Source organism: Sarcophilus harrisii, chromosome 2 (assembly GCF_902635505.1).
Source record: "Sarcophilus harrisii chromosome 2, mSarHar1.11, whole genome shotgun sequence".
In the NCBI taxonomy this organism is placed as follows: domain Eukaryota; kingdom Metazoa; phylum Chordata; class Mammalia; order Dasyuromorphia; family Dasyuridae; genus Sarcophilus; species Sarcophilus harrisii.
The window spans coordinates 248,482,324-248,508,178 of NC_045427.1; the positions used below are offsets into that span (position 1 = coordinate 248,482,324).

Here is a 25,855-nt window from a genome sequence, read left to right on the forward strand (position 1 = left end):
TACTTAACTCACTCTGTATCAGGAATATAGACAGCAACTCCATAGGATTCTATCCAGATAATAATGAAAAGAGAGTAAGGGATGTGAGGATCTTGAGGTGAGAGTAGAGTTAGGGGTAAGATGTGCAAAGGTTTGCAAGGAGGACTGAGATGAAGGACAACAAGGAAAGAAAGATGACATGTTAAAACAGCATGAAAATTGTTGTAGATGAGGATCTACTTTTCCTTGCCCCGCGGAAGCCCCAGCTTTTTCTAATATTTAACCTAATTTTAAGGAGGATAATAACTAAAGTGAATGAGCCAATATTCAAAGTATTTTATGAAAAAAAAAACAAACCATGAATTCTCAACTTTGTATTATAGAATATTTAGTACTACAGACTCACAGCCTAAGTAGTTTAGGTAGTAAATATGTAAATAATAGCTAAGTGATAGCTATGTAGAATAAAAATGCATAGGAGGAGCTGTTTGTCACTCTGACGTGCCCAGGAATGGAGTTCTGAATCTGACCAAGAACATGTCTCTAATTTTCTTGCTCTGCCCCAGGTCATTTCATCTGTTAATCCTAATGACAAGTATACTGGTTTTGAGCCTCTCAGACCACAGGTAAGAAAAGACCCATTGGATCACATTTTCCTTTCTTGTGAAATGACTCTCCAGCTAAAAGTTATAGGCATAGAATAAGGGCTTTTATGAACCCATTCAGATACTTTGGGGGCAGGGATTGGTGTATGTTTTTCCTATTTTACTTTACTTTCTATTTAGAAAGTGGTGCTCATAGCAACAATCAAAGAACAACCATAAGTGTCTACTATGTGCAGGCACTATGACAGACACTGGTATGGAACAAATGTGTTCAATTAAAATATTAGGATAGTATGTTTTTATAATTGCGCCACTTAAACATATGGAGCTTTATAATTTTCAAAGCACTTTCACTTATAGTCAAAAGGCTTAGAGGTCAGTTAATCCAACTTCCTAATTTTACAGATGGGAAACTGAGACTCAGAGGAACGGAAATGACATGCTTAAGGTCATACATGGGGTAACTAGCAGAGTCAAGAGTCAAAACCAACTCTTCTGACTCCAAAGCCAGGATTTCCCCCACTGTACTCTCTGTTGGCTCTCTGTTGGCTCATTTAATGTGGCCTACCAACCTTTGGAGTTCTTTGGCCAAACTCATTTTTCCCTATGAGTAAGAGTATATATGCACAGGTTTTCCTAAAATCAGATGGAATATTTGTGGCAGAAACATTATTCAAGTAGTGCAAAATTGGGTATCCCAAAATTTTTGGGACCTTAGTCCAGTCTTTTTCCTTTATCAAAATGATATAGTCTGAAAAGTAAGCCTCTGTATAATTGTTGCTTTAATTTCTTACTATTTATCCACTTGAGTGGATGCTCATTAAGGAATGGCTGACTAAATTACGACATACAAATGTGATAGAATATTTTTGGTCTATAAGACCAGACTGATTTCAGAAAAGCCTGGAAAGACTTACATGAACTGATGCTAAGTGAAGTGATCAGAACTAAGAGAACAGCAACCACAAGATTATGTAATGATCAACTATGATGGAGTTGGCTCTTCTTAACAATGTGGTGATTCAAGGCAATTCTAATAAAATCTGGATGGAAAATGCCATCTGCATCCAGAGAGAGAGCTGTGGAGACTGAGTGTAGATTGAAGCATAGTATTTTTATTTTTTTGTTTGTTTCTTTTTTATGGGGTTTTTTTTTGGTCTAATTTTTCTTGTATCACATAACAAATGTGAAATATGACAAATATGTTTAAAAGTATTGCACATATCAGATTGCTTTCTGTCTTGGGGAAGGGGGAAGTAAGGAAGGGAGACTGAAAAATCTAAAACATGAAGTCTTTTTTTAATTATAGCTTTTTATTTACAAGATATATGCATGGGTAATTTTTCAGCATTGACAATTACAAAACCTTTTGTTCCAATTTTTCCCCTCCTTCCCTCAATCCCCTCCCCAGATGGCAAGTTGACCAATACATGTTAAATATGTTAAAGTATAAGTTAAATACAATATATGTATGCATGTCCATACAGTTACTTTGCTGTACAAAAAGAATCAGACTTTGAAATAGTGTATAATTAACCTGTGAAAGAAATCAAAAATGCCAACAGACAAAAAAAGAGGGATTGGGAATTCTATGTAGTGATTCATACTCATTTCCCAGAGTTCTTTCAGTGGGTGTAGCTGATTCAATTCATCACTGCTCTATTGGAACTGATTTGGTTCATCTCATTGTTGAAGAGGGCCATGTCCGTCAGAATTGATCATCATATAGTATTATTGTTGAAGTATATAATGATCTCCTGGTCCTGCTCATTTCACTCAGCATCAGTTCATGTAAGTCTCTCCAGGTCTTTCTGAAATCATCCTGCTGGTCATTTCTTACCGAACAATAATATTCCATAATATTCATATGCCACAATTTATTCAACCATTCTACAATTGATGGGCATCCACTCAGTTTCTAGTTTCTAACCACTACAAAAAGGGCTGCCACAAACATTTTTGCACATACAGGTTCCTTTCCCTTCTTTAAGATCTCTTTGGGATATAAGCCCAGTAGTAACACTGCTGGATCAAACCTTTTTGAGCGTAGTTCCTAGTCTCTCTCCAAAATGGCTGGATGTATTCACAATTCCACCAGCAATGTATCAATGTCCCAGTTTTCCCACATCCCCTCCAACATTCCACATTATCTTTCCCTGTCATTCTGGCCAATCTGACACGAAGTCGTATAAAAGTGAATATTGAAAACTATCTTTATATGCATTTGGAAAATAAATACTATTACAACAGGTTCCTGTTCAAAATGGGGGGGAAATTTTGTTACTCCTTGTCTAAAATTCATGGTTTAGGGAATGTGGGACACCCTCCCTAGTTCACTAGTTCAGTTCTTGCTGGTGTCTTGCTGATACCCTGGAAAAAAGCCTGAAAAGGTTCCAGAGTTGGCATTTAAATTCAATAACAAATACTGGGGGGGGGGGGGGAGAATTAAAGAGAATTGTGCTAACCCAGCATGGAGAAGAGAAGGTTCAGACCCTGTCCCATTAATTTTTGAACTTTTTAGTGAGAGGTAATAGGAAAGTGATCTGAGAAGCAGAAGGGGGAGGCTCATAGGCAGAAGGGCAATTTTTTGTTTTTCCCTGTTTCATGGATTGTCAGAGTCAAAGTGTGGCAGGCCTAGTCATGATGTTCCTCTCCTAATTATAGTTTAAGATATGTTCCTAAATAAAGAAAGGGTCTGGAGGTGGCCCCAAGTGAATGGAGAAATGGATAAGATCCTGAAGTTTTGCTTGTTGGTCATTTCTCTTGAGGTAGTCCCTTTCCCTTTTCCAACTGTAGGAATTGATCCAAGAAGCAATTAGGGAACTACTGTCCCTCTCCATCCATCACATGAAATCAAATGTACCTTTTCTGTTTGATCTTTTCTCAGAAAATCCACTGGCCAGTCTCCCTGAAAGAGCCTGTCAATCCCCTGAAGGTAGACAAATTAGTGAGACTGAAAAGCACGATAGAAGGGAATGGTAGGGTGGGGAGAATGGATGAATGAGAAAGGCCCCCAGGAGACTCATCCTGTGAATTATAGAACCAAGACCAAGTCAGTCCTTCCTGAAAGAGACCCCTAAGTGAGGAATCCACCAAGAACCAAGTTGTTAGCTTTGTAGTAACTTAGCTCTCTTTCAGATTTCCTGCAATAGTCTTCAAGATTTTTAATTTCTTGCTTACTAGATTTATAGTAAGAAAAGTCTAGAAAATATAAAAGCCAAGATCTTCCCAGATTATAGGGAAATATTAGGCCATTAGCTGCCTACCATGATTTCCAGATGCCTTTACTGGAGCAAGATTTTGGGTCCCTCTATCTGTTATATGGAAGGGAATCCTCCTCCAGAGCCATGTTAGACAATATTAGCATTTTCAAATCTTTCTGCTTGTCCCAGATTCTGTTAAATAACAGTGAAAACAAATATTGGAAAATTAGCGCCTTTTTCTGAGAGTGCCAAGGTCCATTGAACTCTTGGTTAGTACAAATGCTGTGGAAACAAGATCACTCCAACCCAATGGTGGCAGTAACCTGGGGTTAGTTAATTTGATTGGTTCTAAAACTTCTCTTTGCAAAAAGATCACAGTAACTATACAATTGAAATTTCAGTGCTTCATCTTTTTCCTTTGTCACTGATGAATTCTGAGGTAGCTAAAATTCCTGTGCAGTAAATATATACTGTAAGACCACTTAATTAACAACAACCACAACCAAAATTAAGAATAAGTAGGCCATACAATGTCATCAAGTTGGTGAAACACACACCTACTTGTGTAGGCTGTTACTACACATTAGGCTGACACTAGTGAATATGTACTTTGATTTTTTAATTTGGCTTCCTTGTAGGAAAGTCACAATGGAATCCCATTTTCATCTATAAAAGGACCTCATAAAAGGCCCCATTTAAACCAAGTTGGTAAACCAGTTTCTCCACTTCAAGGTAAGATGACTCTCAAGTTCTTAGCTCAAAGAAGGGCTTTCTGTTAATGGGTCACAGGCATGCTACTAACTCCTTCTTCTAAAAATTGCAACTGGGAAAGCCATTTTTACAGGAGGCCTTGAGTTAGTTTATTCCTCATTCTATTTCATTTTTCTGCAGGATCCCCTCCTCCTGAAGGGATTGGCAAGGGTTCCACAGTATGTCCTGAAATATCGGTAAGAGTTTGGCAGCTATTTCAGGATGTCATTCCTGAATGGATTATGTATCATAGAAACCTAGATTTAAAACCGGAAAGGAATCTTAGATGCCATCAAGTCAAAATTCCCTCCTATTACAGATGAAGAAATTGAGGCACAGAGAAGTTGTGACTTGTCCAGGGTCACACAGCTTAGTGGTTGAGGCAAGATTCAAACTCAAGTCTTCCTGACTCCAAGTCTAGTGTTCTTTTCACTATTCCATGCTGCCTCTGTGTGAAGTATTCTTTCAGTAACTTTTCCCTCACACCTGTAGAATAGATAGGGAGCAAATATTATACTAGAACTGTAATGATTCCTCCTTCACCTTTCCTCCAAATGTTTTTCTCACATTGTTCTTGTACAAACTCTAAGCTAACCTTTTATCCTTCAGTCCTATGCACTAATTTTTAAACTCCCCAAAGGGCAGTACCATCCATTATCATTGTCATCATCATCACCATTATTGTAATTATCTCATTCTTTTTTTAAATGATACTTTTCTCCCAAAACTTGTGCAAAGATAGCCTTCAACATTCAACCCTACAAAACCCAAATCTTTCTCCTTCTCTCCTCACCTCTTCCCTCTACCAGACAGTAAAGAATCCAACTCAGGTTAAAACATGTACGATTCTTCTAACCATATTTCCACATTTATTATGTTGCAGAAGAAAAATCAGATCAAAAAGGAGAAAAAAAGTCTTCCCATCTTTTTTAATGCAGTTCACAGAGAAAATGTCCTGGGACAAATTGCTATCTTGCTGTTATTCTCTCGAATCTAATGTTCTGTGAACTGCTTTTTGTAGTTGAATATAAGTATTAGGATGTCAGTGCATCTTCTGTTGGATCACTGAAAGCATCCTCAGCACAATTCCAGTAGTATAACTGATGATACAGTGACAGTTATCTTATTCTATTTAATCAACAAGGCCTGTGATTTCACCTTTGTAACATCTCTGAAACATGTTCCCTTCTCCCCTTTGATATTGCCATCACTCTCACCTGGGCTATTGCAATAGCCTGCTACTGAGTCTTGCTAGGTATTTGGCAAGAGGTAATGTTTTTTATTAAGTTTTTCAAAGATCAAGAATTTATTTTTCTCCCTCTAACTACACACACATGCACACTGAAAAAAGAAAAAGGAAGAAATAACCTTTAAAAAAATAAGCAGAGTCAAGCAAAATTCCCATATTGACCATCTCCAAAAATGTGTCTCATTCTGCCTTACCTTTCTGTAGGTGCTAAACACCTACAGTGTTGGGCAGGTTCTACTGTTTCTTTATATACTCTATATCGATCACTAAGTTTCTGAAATTTCTTATAGTAATGATCTACAACTCTTCTTTAATTTTGGGTAGCAAGGACTAAATTGTTATCAGAAAACCTCTCTCTTTCCCCAAACAAGTTAGTAAGATTCAGCTCTGTGCTTCTTTGTTAGCATATTTTTGATGGATTTCATGTAGCTATCAACTATGGAAGGCCTTTTGGTTCTGTCCCTGGATTATATTTTAGTTACATCCAGCAAATGCAATGATATACATCTGTTTATCAAATTATACTGTTACTTCATTAAATGATGTTTGTTTATCCTAAAAGTATAACTGTCAGCTTTTTAGCTGTTAACAATCTTCTCTAAAAGGACTGTCAATCTTCTTGCTCTTTTTGACAAAGAAATGTGTTATTATTCTTTCTAGAGCTGCCATAGGGTAATAGCCCTTGTGTTTTTTGAATTTTTTTTAGTATATTTTCCAAATTCATAATGTTCATTTCAGTTCTAAAAGCAAATTGACCTGTCTTTGTAGGAATTGCTAGTATTCTCACTTCTTGGTTCTACTTAGAATCAGGTTTATCAATTACTGGAAACTAGTAAAGTGCTTTATTAATAATTTGTGTCACTGTGACCATTTTGAATCACTCATTATGGATTTTTTGCAACCCATTTGACCCCATCACTTTCCAGTTTTGAAGGGAAGTCAGAATTTCATCCCCCTCCTTCTCTATTCAGTAAACTCTTGGTTTCTTGCTTGAGCTAAATTGCAGTTTTGTTTCTTAGTACTTCTTGGTTTTTTTGCTTATTTTCCCAGGTACATGTAAAATGGTTTTGGGGGGTTATACACATGCATTCTTTTTTTTTTTTTTACATATTTCCATATGAATTATGTTGGGAGAGAAAAATCAAAACAAAAGGGAGAAACCATGAGAAAAAAAAAAAGGACGGATTGATTTATATTGTCTCCTTATATACTGATTTACATTCTGTCTCCATAGTTCTCTCTGGATGCAGATGACATTTTCCATCCAAAGTTTATTGGGATTGCCTTGGATCATTAAACTTCTAAGAAGAACTACGTCTATCATAGTTGATCATTACACAATCCTGCTGTTGCTGTGTACAATATTTTCCTGGTTCTGCTTTGTTTCATTCAGCATCAGTTCATGTAAACCTTTCCAGGACCTTCTAAAATCAATCTGTTCATAATTTTTTATAGAAGAATAATATTCCATTACTTTCATATACCATAACTTATTCAGCCATTCCCCAATTGATGGGCATCTACTTATTTTCCAATTTTTTATCACTACAAAAAGAGCTGTTAGGAACATTTTTGCACATGTTAAGTGCCCTTGTTTTAGTGATTTTTTTTGAGATATAGACCCAGTAGTGGCACTGTTGGATCAAAAGGTATGCACAGTTTCATAGCCTTTGGGGCATAGTTCCAAATTGCTCACCAGAGTAATTGGATCATTTCACAACTCCACCAACAATGCATTAGTGTTTTCCTGTTATGTGAGACTTCTTGTAACTACACATACAGATTACCAAGAATTTTCCATATGTCCCCCTTCTTCAGATGTTCTCTTACCCTCTTCTGATTTCTTTTGATTTCAATTGCTAATTAAAGGAGTCTGGACTTCTGATACATTTTTGTTCTACAGATTATATTCTTTCTGTGTTGTTTTTGTTGTTGTTATTGTTATCTTCAGTTGGGCAATATTGTGTTTTAAGTTTTCTGTTCCATGTATCAGCTAGATGCTGGTGTTATCTTTCATATTTGTTTAATAGCTTTCTCAGATCATGTCTGCCGTGATGGTGCTTGGACACTTGTCTTTCAAGATATTCCTTGATAGCTCCATCTTTTTTATGGTTCTTATCATGGCAAGGCTGCTACATATGCAGTTGAGTGCAAGTTCTGAAATATTTTTATACTTTCTGTTAAATACTGTGGAAGAATAATTTATGATAGTTACAGCAGATGCCAGCTTTTTGGAATGTTTTGGTATAATTGTTCCACTAATTCATACCATCAGGCTCAAAAAGACTTTTCAGAATTCCAACCTAAATATATTCATGTCTTTTTCCAAAATCATTTGAGATGTTGGTTCTGTTCTGTCATTTATTTTATGAGATAAATTTATTAAGATCACCACTGATTGTTTTTTATTAGATACAATTTTTGAGGTGTGTTATTAAGTGAATATTTTTTACTACCTAAGGTTCTTTTTTATGTGGTTCATTTCTTATCTCATCTAAATTAGGGTCAGGTATGAAGTTGTTTGTTGTTTTTTTTTTTTTAGTTGCCCTGTGCTGAAGATACCATTGACAAAAACATGTGGTCCTTGCTTAATTATGTTGCATACTATTATGAGGTAATGTTGGTGCCTTTTGAAAGTATTTGTTTCTATACACCTCTCAGATTGGCTAAAATTACAGGAAAAGATAATGATGAATGTTGGAGGGATTGTGGAAAAATGGAGAGACTAATACATTGTTGATGAAGTTGTGAACTTATCCAGCCATTCTGGAAAACAATATGGAACTATGCCCAAAGTTGCTATCAAACTGTGCATATCCTTTGATCCAGCAGTGTCTCTACTGGGTCTGTATCCCAAAAAGATCATAAAAAAGGTAAAAGGACCCACATGTGCAAAAATGTTTGTAACAGCCCTTTTTGTAATGGCAAGGAACTGGAAACTGAGTGGATGCCCATCAGGATGTCATCAGAAAATGGCTGAATAAATTGTGGCTTATGAATGTCATGGAATATTATTGTTCTATAAGAAATGATCAGCAGGATGATTTCAGAAAGGCCTGAAGAGATTTACATGAACTGATGCTAAGTGAAGTGAGTAAAACCAAAAGAACATGGTACACAGCAACAACAAGATTATCTTTATAAAGATTATCTTTATACTATGATTAATTCTGATGGATGTGGGTCTTTTCAACAACAAGGTAATTCAGGTCAGTTCCAATGGTCTTATGATGGACAGCCATCTGTACCCAGAGAAAGGATTGTGGGTACTGGGTGTAGATCACAATGTAATATTTTCACTCTTTTTGTTGTTGTTTGCTTGCATTTTGTTTTCTTTGTCATTTTTTTTCCTTTCTGATCTGGTTTTTCTTGTGCAGCATGATAATTATGGAAAAATGAATAGTAGAATTGAACATATTTAATATATATTGTATTACTTCCTGTCTATGAAAGGGAGAAAGAAAAAAATGGTTCATAAGGTTTTGCAAGGATGAATGTTGAAAACTATGCATATGTTTTTAAAATAAAAAGCTTTAAAATGAAAAATAAATAAAAAGAAAATACAATAAAGAATGGAAGAAAAAAGTAAAAAAATATTTGCATTTGTGTCTTTGGTTCATTTCATTATACATGTGATTTGCCCACTTTAGCACCCTATTTGTTCTGAAGGATACTTATGGGATCTTGACGTTTCTGATTGGTTTCATTGTGTCAGCTTCTTGTGGTAGTGAAAAACAAAAAAATCTCATTCTGCTTTTCTCTATATCAATTACATCATTATGATAGCTTTAAGAAACACTAGATTGTACCTCTGTGCCATTCCAGTTATTTCTTAGATTCATAGCAGCATTTTCATCTCACTGCCAAGTATATTTAGTAATATTGCCAGAGTATTCAGTAGTACATCATTAAAACTCTGGCATCGTCTAATTTTGCTACTTGGTCCCTTCCCCCAGGACGTAACAATGGGTTGAATTGTAAGGGAACTGATGATGATACTGCTATTGATGATAATGATGATAACTTTCCATTTGGTATGTTATGAATAAATGAATGAATAAAGCATTTATTAAGTTATTCTTAGCACTGTTCTAAGGAAAATAGTCCCTACTTTTAAAGAACTTACATTCTAGTGAGAACACTCAAATGGAAAGTTTCAGTAGCATATAGGAAAACCCTATAGTCATTAGCATATAGTGGCAAAGCAGATGTTAATGCTTCTTCTTTAATGTCATTTCCCCTGATGAAATTATATAATTTTCTGATGCTGACCCACTTGAAATGTCTAGGACTCTGGTGACAAAAACTTTTATTTGTGGATTTTCAGTAGCTGTGGCTATAGCACTACTGGAGCAATTATATTTTCTGAAGAAACTTCACAGGTGATTCTTACAAAAAAACCATGGTTGGTGGGTCAGGCATTATTATCCCTATTTAGCATTCAAGGACCCTGAGGCTCAGAAAAGCCAAGTAATCTGACCAAGAGCAAGTTCATATTAGGAATGGGGCTAGCACCCTCAACTCCAGATTCTCTGTGAAGTGTGCATCTATGTTTTAAGGCATGGTAGTATAAGAAATAATAAAAGCCAAAAAAAAAAATGTTATGGGCCTTTGACCCCAAGCAAATAACCAAGTCAAATATATAAGTGAAAGACAGCCTATTGATTCACAAATAATAACCATTCACATTTATATAGATTTAAGGTTTACAAAGACTTTCATCCCAACAACCCTCTCCCATCTTCCCAGATTACTATCTTACCCACTATATCTCTGGACAGGTTTTCTGGAAGCATTTCTCCCAGTCCAGGCTGATATGCCAGTAGATCAAACTACAAAATCTTTTTTTCTGAAGCTTAGCACCAGTTCCATCCTCAGACAAAAGGGGGACATAGGAAAACTGATTCAGTCTATAGTTTTTTATATCATCTCTTCTTTGGGGAACCAACTGTTCTCTTTCCTATTGATATATATTCCTAAGATAAATCTTGTATTATTCCCTTGGGAACACATTTAGTTAATGTAACTTTGTCTAAACCCAACCCATTTTCATTCTGTCCCCTATCAGGTCCCATCAATCCAGGGAGAGGTGTCCAGCAGCCCAGACACATCCATCAACCTCAGTGTGCAATGTACTTTCACCATGACCCTGGAGGTGAAAAGGGGAGCATCTGTGCCTGTCCTCAGAGCCCTGTTGAAAGACAAACTCCTGCAGCAATTAGAATGTGCGCAGCTCAGGTATGGATTTTGTCCTGACCTTGAGAGGACATAGGGCATCCCTGTGTAAGACAGTGAGCTCCAGCATACATGCACCTGCTAGAAAGAATCATGGTATTCACCTCTTGACAGAGAGGTGATGTATGTCAGGGTGCAGAATGAGACATATATTTTTTGGCTAAAGCAAATGAGTCAATTTGCTTTGCTTGATTGTACATATTGTTATAAAAATTAATTTTAAAAAGAAAAAGAACCCAACTGATTCCAGAAAAAATCAGTCCCCATGGACAAAGGAAGAATTCAGGAATATTTATTAGGATGAAAAACTGAATAACACTGATATTGGTCCTAGCCTCAGCTCCTGGAACTAGAAGTTCTTCCTTTTTTAAGAAAGGGATTGAAAAAAAGGATGATGATTATGGAGTTAATCTGCTGTAGAAGAAAGAAAGGATGGGATCAAGGGATGAGGGACCACCTCTATCAGAAACTGGAATAGAGGAAAACAGATGTAATATCAAAGGATTTTAAAATGTAGAAAAGAGGGAGCTCATGATGAATAGCCCCAAATATCACAGTAAAATTTAAGCCCCTGATTCCTTTTCACCTCCTTCCTACCTACTGAAGGACTTCTTCTCATAATTAACCTCTTTGTTTCTTCCTTACCACTAGCCCCTTCTTTTCTGTCCTTGAACATGCTTGGCTTGCTCCTGTCTTAAAGAAAGATTGACTTTTGGTAAGAAGTTCAGCACTTCTTACCAAATGTCTCTTCTACAGTCTGAAGGAACATCCCCAGTGATCATTCTTCTTCTGAGAAGCCAGATTTCCCTTGGAGGAAGTTCTTTCCATTATATCTACTTCTTCATCATCTTATTTCTTCCATAAATTCCTTCAGTCCAGCTCCCACTTCCATCATAAAACTGTCTGAAGTGGTAGTGACATGATGGCACAGTAATGTTAGGGTTACTGGATCCCCATAGGGCACTGGATTTGAAGTTGGGAGGACCTGGGTTCAAATGTTAACTCAGCCATTTACTAGCTGTAAAACAATAAACCAGTCACTTTAAGCTCTCTCTGCCTCAGTTTTCCTTACCTATAAAACGAGAGGGTTGAAATTAATGGTTTCTAAGGCCCTTTCCAGTTTTAAATTTATGACTTTGTGATTCTATGTCCTCTGAATCAGATCCAACAAATAAAAATCTTTATATTTCTTCTTAGATTAGGGACTTTCCTGGAGCCAGAACTGTCTCCTCAGTTTCCTGTTTTAACTCCACCCTCCAGTTAATGACCTCAGTCTCACCTGTCACATTATTTTCTTTATTGCTCTTCCTTGTCCTCTGCCCAACCCCATTTTGACTGAACAATGGCCATCCTGAAACTTGGAAGTTCTTGTTTCCATTTATATCTAATAGGGACAAAAGACATCTCAACATTAAAGGAGCATTTTGGAGTGGGCCCATTGTGCAATTTGCTATTAAGGTCATTACAGCAACTACTCTACTGCTGGCTTTACTGAAACAATACAGTGAACTATACTAGTGTAGACAACATTATGACAATTAATTGCTAACATTCCACTGTATTCATGAAGGCTTCAACCTTCATAGGGTTTTAATCAATCAACTATAATTTATTTTGTACTATATGCCAGATAACATGCTAGGTTCTGGGAATATAAGGGGAAAAAAAGAAAAAGAAAAAAAAAAAAAAAAAACAACAGCCCTTGTCCCAGCTTACATTCTATTGGAGAGACAATTCTAATAAGTAACAGGGAATTTTGGGAGGAAGGATACTAACAGCTGGGGGGTAGGGGTGGGGATGTAGAGATCAGGAAAGGCTTCACACAAAATTTGATGCCTGAGTATTTGTTACAAGGGTTTTTTTTTCCCTTTTTTTTCCAAATGAGAAAGAAGGAAAATAGAATTTAATTAATTAAAAAGTTAAATTACAAATAACCCCAGGTTTAAATAAAAAAAAAAAAAAAAGGAATGTAGTGCTTGAGCTGAATTTTGAAGGAATAAGAAAAGATTTTGTAAAGCAGAGGTGAGAAGGAAATATATTACACTTGTGGAGGGCAGCCAGTACAAAGGAGATATAAGATGGAATGTCTGTCATGTGTTTGCCTGGACCAAAAAGCAAAAGAAAGAAAGTAATAGAGATTCAGACTGGAAAGGTAAGTCAGAACCTGGATGTGATTGGCTTTAAATGTTCCACAGAGGAACTTAATATTTGATCCTATAAACCATAAGGAGCATTTGGACTTAATTGAGTAGAAGAGTGATATGCAATTTAGGAAAATCACTTTAGTGACTGTATGAAAAATGATGACAGGAGAGATTTGAGTTAAGAAATCAATTGGAAAACCTGCAGTAGTCCTGGTGAGGGTTTGACCCCAGAGTGATAGTCATATGAGTAAGAAAGAAGTGGTATTGTGGAGAGAGAAATGACAAGATTTATCAGCTGGTTGGATTTATGGGATGATGTAGAATGAGGAGTCAAAGTTAACAAAATGGTGATCCTAGGAGATTGGTAGCGCCCTTGGCAAAAATGAGGAAGTTTTGAAGAGGGTGTTTTTTGGAAGTTCTAAAGAAATGAATAACAAGTTATGTTTCAAACATATTTGAAATGCCAATGAATATCTGCTTAGAAATATCCAATAGGTTGTTCATTGGTGATGTGAGACTGAAATTCGGGAAATGATGATAAGGTCACCAAGTGACAGAGAAGAAAAGAGAAGAGGGTCTAAGCCTTGGGGTACACCCATAGTTATGGGACATGATGTGGATGAAGAACCCGAAAAGAAAACTAAGGAATGATCAAATATCTAGGAGGAAAACCAAGATAACACTGTCATGAAAACTCAAAAAAAAGAGAATAAATAAAGAGGAAAGACAAATTGGCAATGCCAAAAACCACTGAGAGATCTAGAAGACTAAAGACTGAGAAAAAGCTATCTGATTTCTCAATTAAGAGATCACAGAATGGGGCAGCTAGGTGGTACAATGGATAGAGCACCAGCCCAGAAGTCTTAAGTTCAAATCTGGCCTCAGACACTTAATACTTCCTGGCTGTGTGACCCTGGGCAAGTCACTTAACCCCAATTGCCTCAGCAAACAAACAAACAAAAAGAGATCACTGGTAACTTTGGGTTGAATGATTGTGTGAGACAGTATTGACTACAAAAACAATCAGACTCTCGGAGTAAGAAAAAGCAAAAAGGGGTTTATTATGATCTCATGAGAAAGGGCATCTCCCATATGACAAGGTCAGTAAAAGGGAGTGTAAAGCATAAACTGCAAAACACAAGATTAAAATACCCTGAACACACAAGCCCCCACTCCCTCCTAATCTTTTCTCCCATTGTTTGGAGAAGTCTGGGTTTATATTCTAATTGAAAAAATCTAACCCAGAAATAAAAGAATAAATTGCCTTTAAAAGAGATACTTAAATACTAATTAAGAGGTGGTAGGGGGAAGCTAAGTGGTACAGTGAATAGAATACCAGCCCTGAAGTCAGGAGGACCTGGGTTCAAATCTGGTCTCAGACACTTAACACTTCCTGGCTGTGTGACCCTGAGCAAGTCACTTAATCTCAATTGCCTAAGCAAAAAAAAAAAAAAAAGAGGTAGTGGGAAACAGGAGGGGAAAAATACCTGCAACTTTTTAGCGATAGTTCTGTTTGTTTATAATAAAGTCTCAAGTCACAATTAAAGTATAGTTTAAAGCTATATTCTCATGAGAGTGTCTTCACTCACTTAATTCCACACAGTGATGATATCAAAAGCTGAATTGGAAAGGGTTGAAGGATGACTGAGACAAAAGGAAGTAAAGGGATTATAGACAACTGCTTCTAGGAGTTTGGCAGTTAAATAGACAAGAGAAGAACTTGGACTTGTTTGTAGATAGCAAAATTACCAATTAATAAAGTGATAGTTTTAGATGAAGAGATTAAAAAATCTAGAGGCAAAGATGGTGGTAGAGTAATCCAGTGGCAACAGAAGGAATGAGATCATTGGGTATAGAAGCCTTTTTATCAGAGACTAAAGGAAACAGTGTGGGATGTCATCAGATTTTAAGATATAGAGAATAGAAGAGGGAGCTCATAGTAAATGATTTCTATTTTCTCCAATAAAGTATGAAACAAGTAAATCACTTAGCTGAGAGGGGAAAATAAAAGGAAGAGGCATAGGAGGCTTGAGAAGACAGGAGTTTGGAACAATCTCTCAGGATATAGTATCCTTTAGAAAAAAGTCTTTTGACTTTAAGGATTGACTGGAATCAGGAAATCTTGTCTTCATGAGTTCATATCTGACTAGCTATATAAACCTGGGCAAGCCACTTAACCTGGTTTACTTAAATTTGCTTCAGTTCCTTATATGTAAAATGAGCTGGAGAAAGCACTCCATTAGAGTCAAAGAGTGGACTCTACAACAATCATTTCAGTAAGGTTCTTTGGCTTCCTTTAGCTCCATTCAGCAGAATGTGAATAGTGAACTGAGGAAATAGACAGAGATGGTAATCCAGACTTAGGGTTTGGCAAGTATGTGCAACTCTGTTGTATTGGATGTTCTGCTCTGGCCTCGAATATTCAAATTTCCCCCTCAGGCTATGACTCATCTTTAATAACTAGGGTAGTCTTTTCATGGAAGTAATGTGATTTATTGTAATGCTGGAGAAACTGAGGCAAGACAGAGATTAGAGGTTTTAATATTTTAATAGTGAAGAATTTGGACTAGCCATAGCCAGTCAGCTGGATTGGACTCTTGTCTCAAAGTATACAGCATCTAGCAATTAATTCCAGAGATTTTTATAGGACTCCAGCTATCAGGGAAACAAAGTTGGCCAGACAGTGGGGGTGGGGGTGGGTGTCAGAACTGGGTGAGTGAAAATTACAGGAAGGATCATAACTTTTTAATTCTGACAGGGTTGGAGGGGGATGGGGTCAAGAAGATGGTCTAGCAGAAGAAAAGAAGTCTGGGCCCACAAGACACCCAAGTATTTGAGATAAGCCATCTGGAGTTTTATGACTTTGGAATGTCAGAGTGGCCAGTGGCCCCTATTCTCTCAGTCCCAATGGGATAAGGAAGGGGGTGGGGAAGGAAGCCACTAGGGAAACCAAGGCATTACATTATAATGTGGAGTTTGTCACTAAATGAAGGTAGGCACCAAAAATTGTAGTTTGATCATGTGAAGAATTCACAATGGCTATTCTCTGTGGCAAAAGGTAGATTTTTACAGGCAAAATGACAGAATACAATAGAAAACAGGAATGGTAAATATGAAATAGAGTGGGAGAGCATATGAAAGACAAGTTCCTTGGTGAAACTCAAGAATTACCCCGTAGATAGGGAGCATGCCATGATGTTGGGGCAAGCCCTTGGCTGCAGGCTAAATCCTGAAAGGGACTAACCACCCTAAAAGAGTTAGTTAGCTACAAGTGGCATTGAGAAGCATAGTAGAGTTTAGGGGCATGCCATGCCATACCACATGGCATGGAGGAGGTAAGCAGAAAGACACCATGAGAAGAGCGCTATATAACTTAGATTTCTGACTGGATCACCTTTAGAGGGTGGGACCAAGAAACTAAACTGATCTCCATCATCAGAGCCTTCTTCCTGCTTGCCTAAGGGATTAATTTTTATCATTTCCTCTGCTAACCACACCTAATGTTGAAGACCACATCAGAAGAATTGTTTAAAGAGCACTTTTGTCTAGAGGGGCAAAATCTATTTCAATCTGTGACCAGGGGTGGGTGGACCCTAAGCCTCTGTAATGAAGTTAGGTGTTAATAGTAAATCTTCTGTCACATGCCCATGCTCTGCCAGACAAGAAGTCTATCCCCTGGTAGATACGCATGTGACATGAAATGAATAATAAGTGTATCTCCATTGCAGTTACAGCCATCAGGACAGTGGGAGCTTCATTCCTATTTCTGGGGAAGAGGCATGTAAAAAGATGTGGCATGAAGCAGCAGCGAACAGAAGACTGAGACTCCACTGCCAGGTAAGAATCCCAGTGCCTCTGGGCAAAGGAAACAGTAAGAAATATTCATGAAACAGGAATTGCCCAGGAATGGATAGAAGCCCTTATCTAAGCTGCTCTGCTTCCAGATTCCAGATTCCTCCTGTATGTTCTGTTCAGCTTTCTGGGCACTTTTCTACCCATCAGTTCTCTTGCCTTTCCTGTAGAATAATATCCATTCATATCTGGGTTCTAAAGAAGCAAAAGTTGCCGGTGCACCAGGTTGTAACTATAGCAGGTTAAATGTAGAGAATAAATACATATTTACTCACCTAAATTCCCAGAAAGGTAATTGTTTCTCTACACTGTGACAGCCTTCTTCAAGGGTTATTAGCAAAGGCCAGCTGCAGTGCAGGTGCTAATTAGCAGAATAGTCCTTCAAAGAACTGTAATAATTGCAGTAGGTATGCTCTGGCCTGTTTACATCAATTCATCATCATTGTTTTCATCCTTGTTTACTCCCTGCTCACTTCATTTCCAGTTGAAGTCCTAATACCCAGAAGTGAGCTGGTAAATTTTTAACAACCAGCTTACTAAAAAACAAAATGGAACAAAAACAAAAAAGTACATTTTAAATTTAATCTTGTAATGCTGGAGAAACTGAGGCAAGATAGAGATTAAAGAGTATTTAATAATTTATTAACAAGAGATTTACTGGGACCAAATGGATCCATGGTTTGGTCCCAGGGCTGAAAGAGACTAATGTCTCCAAGAATCCAGAAAACAATGTGAGTTCTCAATGACCTGTATACACATGGCTCAGACTTGGTGGGGGGTTAGATTGACGCAGAGGCGGAGACAGGGTGCTAAGAGCAGAAATGGGACTCTGAAAATCCCGTTCTGACAGGGCATGGGATAACCTAATGGGAGATGCCACCCCAACATGGGGAGAGGCATCTTGATAAGATCTGACATTCCGATAGCTTGGGATGGGGAGAAGCATTAAAGAGGGAGGGGAGGTTTTGTAGGACTGAGCTTTGAGCTGATTATTATAAACTGAAGCAGAGAAACTGAGTCAGGACTGGGTCAGGATAATTAGGGAAACTGAGCAGGACATAAAAGAAAATTGTGGCAAAACAATCTTCGTTATTAACATTAACATTTTCTCTATCACTTTAAGTCTAAATAAAAATCGTGTAGGAAAAAAAAAGTAAATTGTCCCAGATTTTTTTTTTCAAAAAGAAAAAAATAATACTAAGATAGCATAGATACAAATTAAAAATTTAAAAATAAAAATCTAGGTCCTAAACAATCATGTAGCTCTGGGAGGGAAACACCTTCCCCCCCCTCCACCCCCTTCAAAAACCCATTGTGTTTCAAATGGAAGCTACTTTTCTACTTAAATTCAAATCACTCATTAAATAGTCAATATGAGCCCTCTAACCAAGTCTTTATGGCTCATTGTTTAGGTCTGGAGGATTTCTTCTAATTGTTTGTCCTTCATTCTCTAGAGATGGACTTCTGGGAGGTGATACCATTACTTGCAAGTGAAGTGGATGTTAAGTGAATTGGAGGGAGGGCTATGCAAAGCCACCAGCCTCATTTTCTTTTCCAGAGCATCATGGGTCCAGTAATCAGATATAGTTTAAGATAACTGGAGCTGGCTTTAGATGCATTGAGAGAGCTTGGCCTTTTTAAATTAAGGTCTTTAACAGATCTCAGTTTGATTGAGGCATTGCCCATTCAGTAATTAAGGCTAAGTAAAAAAAGAAATAAGGCCAAGATTGACCTTTTTAATTTAGTCAACAAAATAAAACAAAACCCATCCTTTATCTGGTAGGGGAAGGTTCTAAGGGTTTCCAGCCTTTACAGATACAATTGCCATTTATATTCATTCTGAAGCAATCAGGGCCCAAACCAAACCATTGTATGACTTGGCCAGGGACCTTTTGTGGTCCACTTAGGTGAAACCTTAAGGAAGAAATCTAGAACATGAACCCCAAGATATCTTATTGATTTTCTGCAATCAAAATTTACATTCCTTTGGGCAAAGTACCCACTAGAAGGGAAAGGGAAGAGGAAAAGGAATGAAGGGAGGGAGGGAAAAAAGAAGATTGTGTTTTTAAAAAAAGAATGCAAATTTTTTTATGGCTTAGGATGAATGTAAATAACAATTGTTTTCTGTTCTTAAACCAGAAACTTAAGGTCTTTCCCTTCTAAATTGATCGCTTTATGATTGGCAAATTGGACCATCTTTTGCCTTAATTCTTATCTAGCCTTTGGTCATTGAATGGGCTTGCCTCAGACAAATGGGAAAGATCTGATTTAGAAAGACCAACGTTACCCACTGTATCTTGGGCCTTCATCAATTATCTTGACCTTTGTCTTACCATTGGTGACCCTGGAAGAGAGAATGAGGCTGAGGACTTTGTTCAGCTCTGCCTCCCTAAAATCCCACTCTTGTACAATTACTCTATGATGTCCTCTTTGAGAACAAAGGAGAAATTACAAGTCTTAGAAATCAACCAAAACAAGTCAAACTTAAAGTTTCACTTAATGTGTTCATCAATTTCTGGGGAAATGCTCATGATGGTGATGAGGTGCAAGAATTGAGGGTAAGAGATCCCCTCTGGTTGATGTCGCAAATCCCTTGCCAAAGAATTCACAAAACTGATGTCTGTGGCAAAAGAGGATTTATTTACAGTAAGAAGATAGCTTGCTAAGAAGACAACTTTCTTAGTGAGCAGAGTCTTGTTTAGGAATTAGCAAAGGTGCATATACACTGAGAAGAAAATATCTTCATCAGTAGACAAAATCTTGTTAGGATTTAGCAAAGATTTGAGGTTCAGAGTTGTCTTTTATTAGCCTTCTGAGGCTTGGGGCTTCAATTCAATTCAAAATTGAAACTGGCAAAATTGCCAGTGAGATTACTTAACTGGGAGTTTGAGCCACTCAATAGTGGCTTGGGAAGGGTGTTGTCTGGGAAGAGTGTGCCCCTCCCAGGGGAGACCTTGAGACCCCAATCTCCATTCCCCCATAGTAAAGGGGATACAGTTCACATCATTTTCCTCTCAAAGGGAGATGCAATTTCAGCCCCCCCCCCCAAAGGTTAAAGGGAACACAATTTATATCAATGGGATATAGCTTCTAGAAGAAATTTGGCAATAGCCCTGAGGCCACTGGGCCTTGTCAGATAACAATCTGCTGGTTAGTAAATAACAAAGTTTCTGAGACAATAATGAGGTATGTATCACTTTACCACTTTACCTCTAAGGCATAGAATTCAATAATGAGGTGTATACCAAACCACTCAACTCCACCTCTAGAATCACTCTTCAGTTTTATCTCTAACCCATAAAATGAGCATATCCATGACATGAAGCACCTGTTCTATCTTTTTCCTGTAAATTTATCTTCTTGCTCCTGGTTCTTTGCTAAATCCTTTTGGAACTTAGACCACTTCAATTGGCATTACAATTACAATAAACTTTTCTCCTTGACCTGGAGATGGGTTCAAGCCACAAATTCTTTTGAGATACCTCAAGACACTGGTCTGTGATCCCAACCTTTTGGGGGTCTCCTTTTTGAACCTCAACAGTCACACTGAAAATTTAACCGACTCTCGTGAGTTGATTCTAGTCATAATTACACATTCAGGTCTAGACCAAGTATTTGATTGTCTTTCCAAAGCTTCACATTGACCTTTCCCACCAATTGTTATCTCTTCTATTACAATCTAACTACTTTTATTCTTCTCATCATCTTGGTTGTCCCCTTCTCTCCCTATCCAGTCTGATTTTCCTCCCTCCTCTGACTCAACCTGGCTCACCTTTTATCCTCTCACTCAACCCTGGCTATCTCCTCTTCTTAGGGAACAGAGTGCTGTGGAGGCCGACGTGTGCTCTATCAAATGGTTGCTCAGTACAGCTACTCCGCAAAGGGACCTGAAGACCTAGAGTTCCAGAAAGGAGATACTCTGGACATTCTCTCTGAAGGTACTGGCCTTTGGGCAGTTCCTTTTGCGGAACCAGTCATTAAAAATTACTACTTGTCATATCTAGGCCTCCCTCAGGTTAGTCTGTGAGCTTCTTGTATATTCTTGGCTGCCCCCCAAGGCTCTTCAAATGAGGTTCACCACGTCAAGAGATCTTAGGCTCTAGAAGCTGGGGTTTTAGAGGTCATTTTAGTCCCCAGCTTCTTAACCTGTGGTTCTCAACCTCATATAGGATCTTGTAACTGAATGTGGGGTCATGAAATTATGGTTTATTATCAGCAAATGTTTGATTTGTATACTTATATACTTATGTATTTGGAGTCATATGAAAATTCTCCAGTGAAAAGGGGTCACAAGAAGAACAAGTTTAAGAAGTCCTGATCTAGTCTACCATCCCATCTTCATTTTATTTTTTTATTTTTATTTTTCAAGACAATTGGGGTTAAGTGATTTGCCCAGGGTCACAAAGCTAGTAGTGTTAAGTGTCTGAGGCTTGATTTGAACTCTGGTCTTCCTGACTTCAGGGCTGGTGCTCCTTCTAGCTGTCCCTCCCCCTTTGTTTTAAAAATGAAGAAACTGAGATCCAAAGAGTTTGTATCCCTTCACACGGGTGGAAAAGGAAAAGACAGAATCCAAATGTCCATCTTGTGACTCCTCTTTCTAAAAGTTAAGATTCAACAAGGCCTAGAGATAAGATGCCTGTGTGAACCTGCTCCCTGGCCAGAAATTGAATTCTGTGTCAAGGCAGGTTGACAGCTTCACCTGCCCCCAGATCACCAGGTTGTACTGCTTTTCTTAACCCCTCACACTCCCGTGTTGTCTGTCTTTTAAAGCTTCTAATATTTCACCGAAATAAAATGGAAATATTCTGAGCCATCCTGGTGGGGTGAATAAGACCCCAGTTCTTGGTAGCTTCATGAGCCATGGGGAGAGAAGGCTTTTGTTGAATTTAAGTGGGCTTTTGTGGCAGTGGTCCTTAAATGAATTCCCACAGCTACTCCCTGAAGCAAGTAGAGAATAGTATTGATAATCTTGTCCTTAAGCGGGCCTTCTATTGTACTTAAATAGGCCCTTGTTGAATTCCTTGCAGAAACACTTGCATTGAGAAAATTATCATAACCTCATAGTTACTGTATCCATTCAGAAGTCCAAGCTATAGATATCAATTCCCAAGGTAATTTTTATCCTATAAAAGAACCTACTGGTACCCTACTTCTTAGATAACTCCATTTAGGAATTTAGTTTGCTTACTAAGGGTCATAATAACAGGTTCATTAGGAATTGCCCACCTTATGGCAACAAGTTCTCTAGGAAATTTGCCTTCCTTATGGCATCAGGTTATCCTTTTTTTTCCCTTGGTCAGGTGAGCTAACCCTTTTTTGGAACTTAGCCCACCAGTCAATGGCATAATCACCTACTTTGCTAAACTTCCTTTTGGAACTTAGCATGCTGCCAACAGCATAATAAAATATTTGCCTCTAAATTGGAGATGCTGTAAGCCTACACATTTTTTGGAGATATCTCATAACAATGGTCCCAAACCCCAATATATTTTCTGGTTTCAACCCCCATACCTCATCAATCCCCTCATAGAATTTCTATAGCCAGTTCCTTTTCTGCTGAGAGGTAAACTTCCAAACATCTTCCCAAACTTGATAGAAATTTTAGAATTCTTCACATCTCTGTTCCCTATTGGTCAGAAGTATGAATAATTTAGATCAGGCTATTTCAAAATGTTACCTAAAGACTATCTCTTTGAACTTTTTGGTTTCTGATTGTCATGTTCTCTGTTTTTTCAGTGAATGAGGAGTGGCTAGAGGGCCATTGCTCAGGTCACATTGGCATTTTTCCCAAGTGTTTTGCTCAGATGGCGAGTGTGACCAAAGAGGAACCTCCTATTGAACCACCCATGATTTACAGCTTCTGAAGCCTTCCCTAGAAGAACCAGCACCAGGGAGTGCACAAGAAACATAATCCTTGCCATCACTAGAGTTCCCATTTCCCCAGTCAGAGTGTTCCCCAGAAGTCATTCCCCAGGAGTCCCATTTACATACAGATTCCTCCAGAAAAGTCTCTGCACTTAGATTCAATAACTCAAAACTGCATCAAGATCTTTGGGACACCCTGTATGTGCACCCACAACAATGTTAACAATCCACTATGTGCTACAGTGAAAAGATTGGCATATTTTGTAATCTTTTGCTAATAAATGGTCATCCAGATTTTTACTTTAACATTGTATGACAAAGAGATCGATTGGACCTGTGATTTCACTGGCATAGGGGATTATCAAGTGAGGAAACTCCCTCTATCTTGTTTGTAATTAGTGGTCTTAGAAAGTTGGCTAAAGCACTGAGAATTTGAGTTACTTGGCCAAGATCACACAACCAGCTTGTCTCACTTCCTTTAGAAGAGCTGAACACCTAGCTTCTGGAAGGGAATCACTTCTGAGGACATCAGCTTCCTGACTAATCGAATCATAGGATTTGGAAATGGGAAAAGGGACCCAGATCACTGAATGAATTCATTTTATAGAGGGAGAAAACAAGACTTCTGTGGTTACAAGGTTAAGAAATAGCAAAACAGGGATCTAAACTTGGGTCTTTTAAAAAGTACTAGAGTACTTTTTCTACTGTGTCCAATAATCATTAAATTAGAAAGAAGCTAGAGGGCAGCCAGATCATGCCTGACTACCAACCTTAGAACCCAGGTTTCCAGACCTCCTAGCCCATTGCATTCTAGTTCTAATTTTTTATTTTCCTCTTCTTTCCTTTTTAATTTTTTTTTTTTTGGGGGGGGAAGCAAAACAATTGAGGTTAAGTAATTTGCCGAGGGTCACATAGCTAATAAGCATCACATGTCTGAGGTGATATTTGAACTCAGGTCCTCTTAACTCTTGGGTCTGTACTCTATCTACTCTCTACCTAACTGCCCCAGACTGCTTTATATTTCAGATGAGGTCCAGAGAAGAGACTTGCTTATGGTCTAGCAATTAGTGGCAGAACCCATTATGCTTTTTCATCCTCCACTTATACACCTTATACAACAAAGTAGATTTGTGTTCCTTTGATTCAGGGAAGAGCTAAACACATTGTAAATAAATTTAGTGGAGGTTTCCTATGCTGTATGAAATTATAGATGTGAAGAATCAACATGGGGAATGGATCTGTGAATCTTCTTTGGCTCTGAAGAGATTCATCTGTGCTCTGACTCAGAGCTGAAGGATTTGTACACTGGGGTGACAACAGATCTTTATTGGTCTCTATGATTGAGAACTTTGTCAAAAAGGCTTGGCAACTGAGCCAGGGAGAGCCCCCTACTCAGGAAGTTGTAAGAACAAAAAAAAGATTTCCAGCATCTTTAGCCTTGTCTGGTTCAGAACACAGATCTCCCATGGACATCTGGCAATTGGAAAAGGGGAGTAGGGGGCTAATTTCTCTCTCTTCCCCCCAGCACTTAACAGCTATAACAGTTAAGAGGCACAGGACGGAGCAATATGTATTTGCTTAAGTGAATCAAAGACTCTAGAGTCATAAGGCCCTAACTGTCTCTCCTGTTTTGAATTTCTTTCTGTGAAAGCAGAGCTCCTAGGAGATGAGCATTTTTCCTCCTTGGGCCTACTTCTTGAGTTCAAGAGATCAGGAGTCATTGAATTAGTGTCAGTTGGCAAGAGATGACTAGGGGAAGGGCTCTACTATTAGAATTCCACAGTAAAAGGACAAAAGCCAGAATCTGTTAAGGGACAGGTCAATTCTCCGAGAGCCTCCACAGCTGTGGATCATAGCATCTGAGGAAGTTTCTGGGTAGCCTTGGCTGACACAGGTGTTATGGACTGGGAATGAGATAAATCGGAGGCAGAGGGAAGAGGAGAGAGGTCAGGCAACACAACGGCCTTTCAGTCTTCTTGTATCATCCTCTCACAAGGGGAGATCCATTCTGGTTTGGATCTCCAGCAGCCACTGTCAGGTGGCTCCTGTGTATTCCAACAAGAATCCTTTCTAGAGAGGCCACAGTTTAAACACTATAGGCCCAGAGTAAAAGTGAAACTTTTTTTTAGCAGTCTTACAAAGTATCTTTACCTTTGGGAAAAGTATAATATAAACATAAATAAATATATATACATATATATGTATATATTTGATGGTTATGTTGTTTTTGTTTTATGCTTTAAGTATTTGTTAACATACACTTATGCATCTTTTGTTTTAACTATTTCTTTTGTAATGGGGAAAATAGCTGTTCCTATACCTAGTATCTGCTTTTTATATTGAATACCTTTACTAAAAGCACCAATGTTAATCCCTTTTAGGGTAGACCCTAGACATGAACTTTATACCTAAACTTTGTTATAGAAATTTTCCTTAACACTGGGCATATAACAAGCGAGAGAAAATGTGAATCCCTGGAGCAAGAGTATATATGTTCAGATCCAATGCCTGTTAGAGAAGCATGAGAAGAATCATATAAATAAATGTGGAGTGGTGTAAACAATATATACAATGATAACAATGTAAGTAGAAAAAAACAAGAAAAGAAACAATTATATTATGACCAAGGTTTAAGCCCAGTGAAAAATTGTATTTCTCTTTGCAAAACTAGCAAACTATGAGTATGGAACAATACAATATGACACATAATAGGAATTATATAAGAGATTATTCCTTTCCCTTCCCCCTTTTGGCTGATGTTAGTCTTACTAAGTAAACTTTTTTCTCTTTTTATCTTTTATTACAAAGGAATGGCTTCCTGATAAAGGGCCTTTAGTCTTCTGTTATGTGTTTTTTTTTTTTTTTCTGAACACAGATGAGGGAGATGAATATATATAGAAATGAAGTTAGCATATAAAAAAGATTGTACATAAGAAAATGTTTAAATTAATGGAATCCTAGCAGTACTTTTCA

The 25,855-nt window shown here is 37.8% G+C and overlaps 1 protein-coding gene across 1 annotated transcript in view; it reads left to right on the forward strand.

Annotated features, from left to right (window-relative positions):
* The window catches only part of NOXA1 (NADPH oxidase activator 1), a 50,902-nt gene extending 27,192 nt beyond the window's left edge, over window positions 1–23,710 (forward strand). Inside the window, exons 6-12 of the mRNA XM_012554053.3 lie at window positions 546–605; window positions 4,426–4,519; window positions 4,679–4,734; window positions 10,855–11,024; window positions 16,894–17,002; window positions 20,832–20,955; window positions 22,754–23,710. Of these exons, the coding sequence (XP_012409507.1) occupies window positions 546–605; window positions 4,426–4,519; window positions 4,679–4,734; window positions 10,855–11,024; window positions 16,894–17,002; window positions 20,832–20,955; window positions 22,754–22,881 (741 nt within the window). The 3' untranslated portion in view covers window positions 22,882–23,710. The remainder of the gene's footprint in view (window positions 1–545; window positions 606–4,425; window positions 4,520–4,678; window positions 4,735–10,854; window positions 11,025–16,893; window positions 17,003–20,831; window positions 20,956–22,753) is intronic.
* Window positions 23,711–25,855: the final 2,145 nt, after the last annotated feature.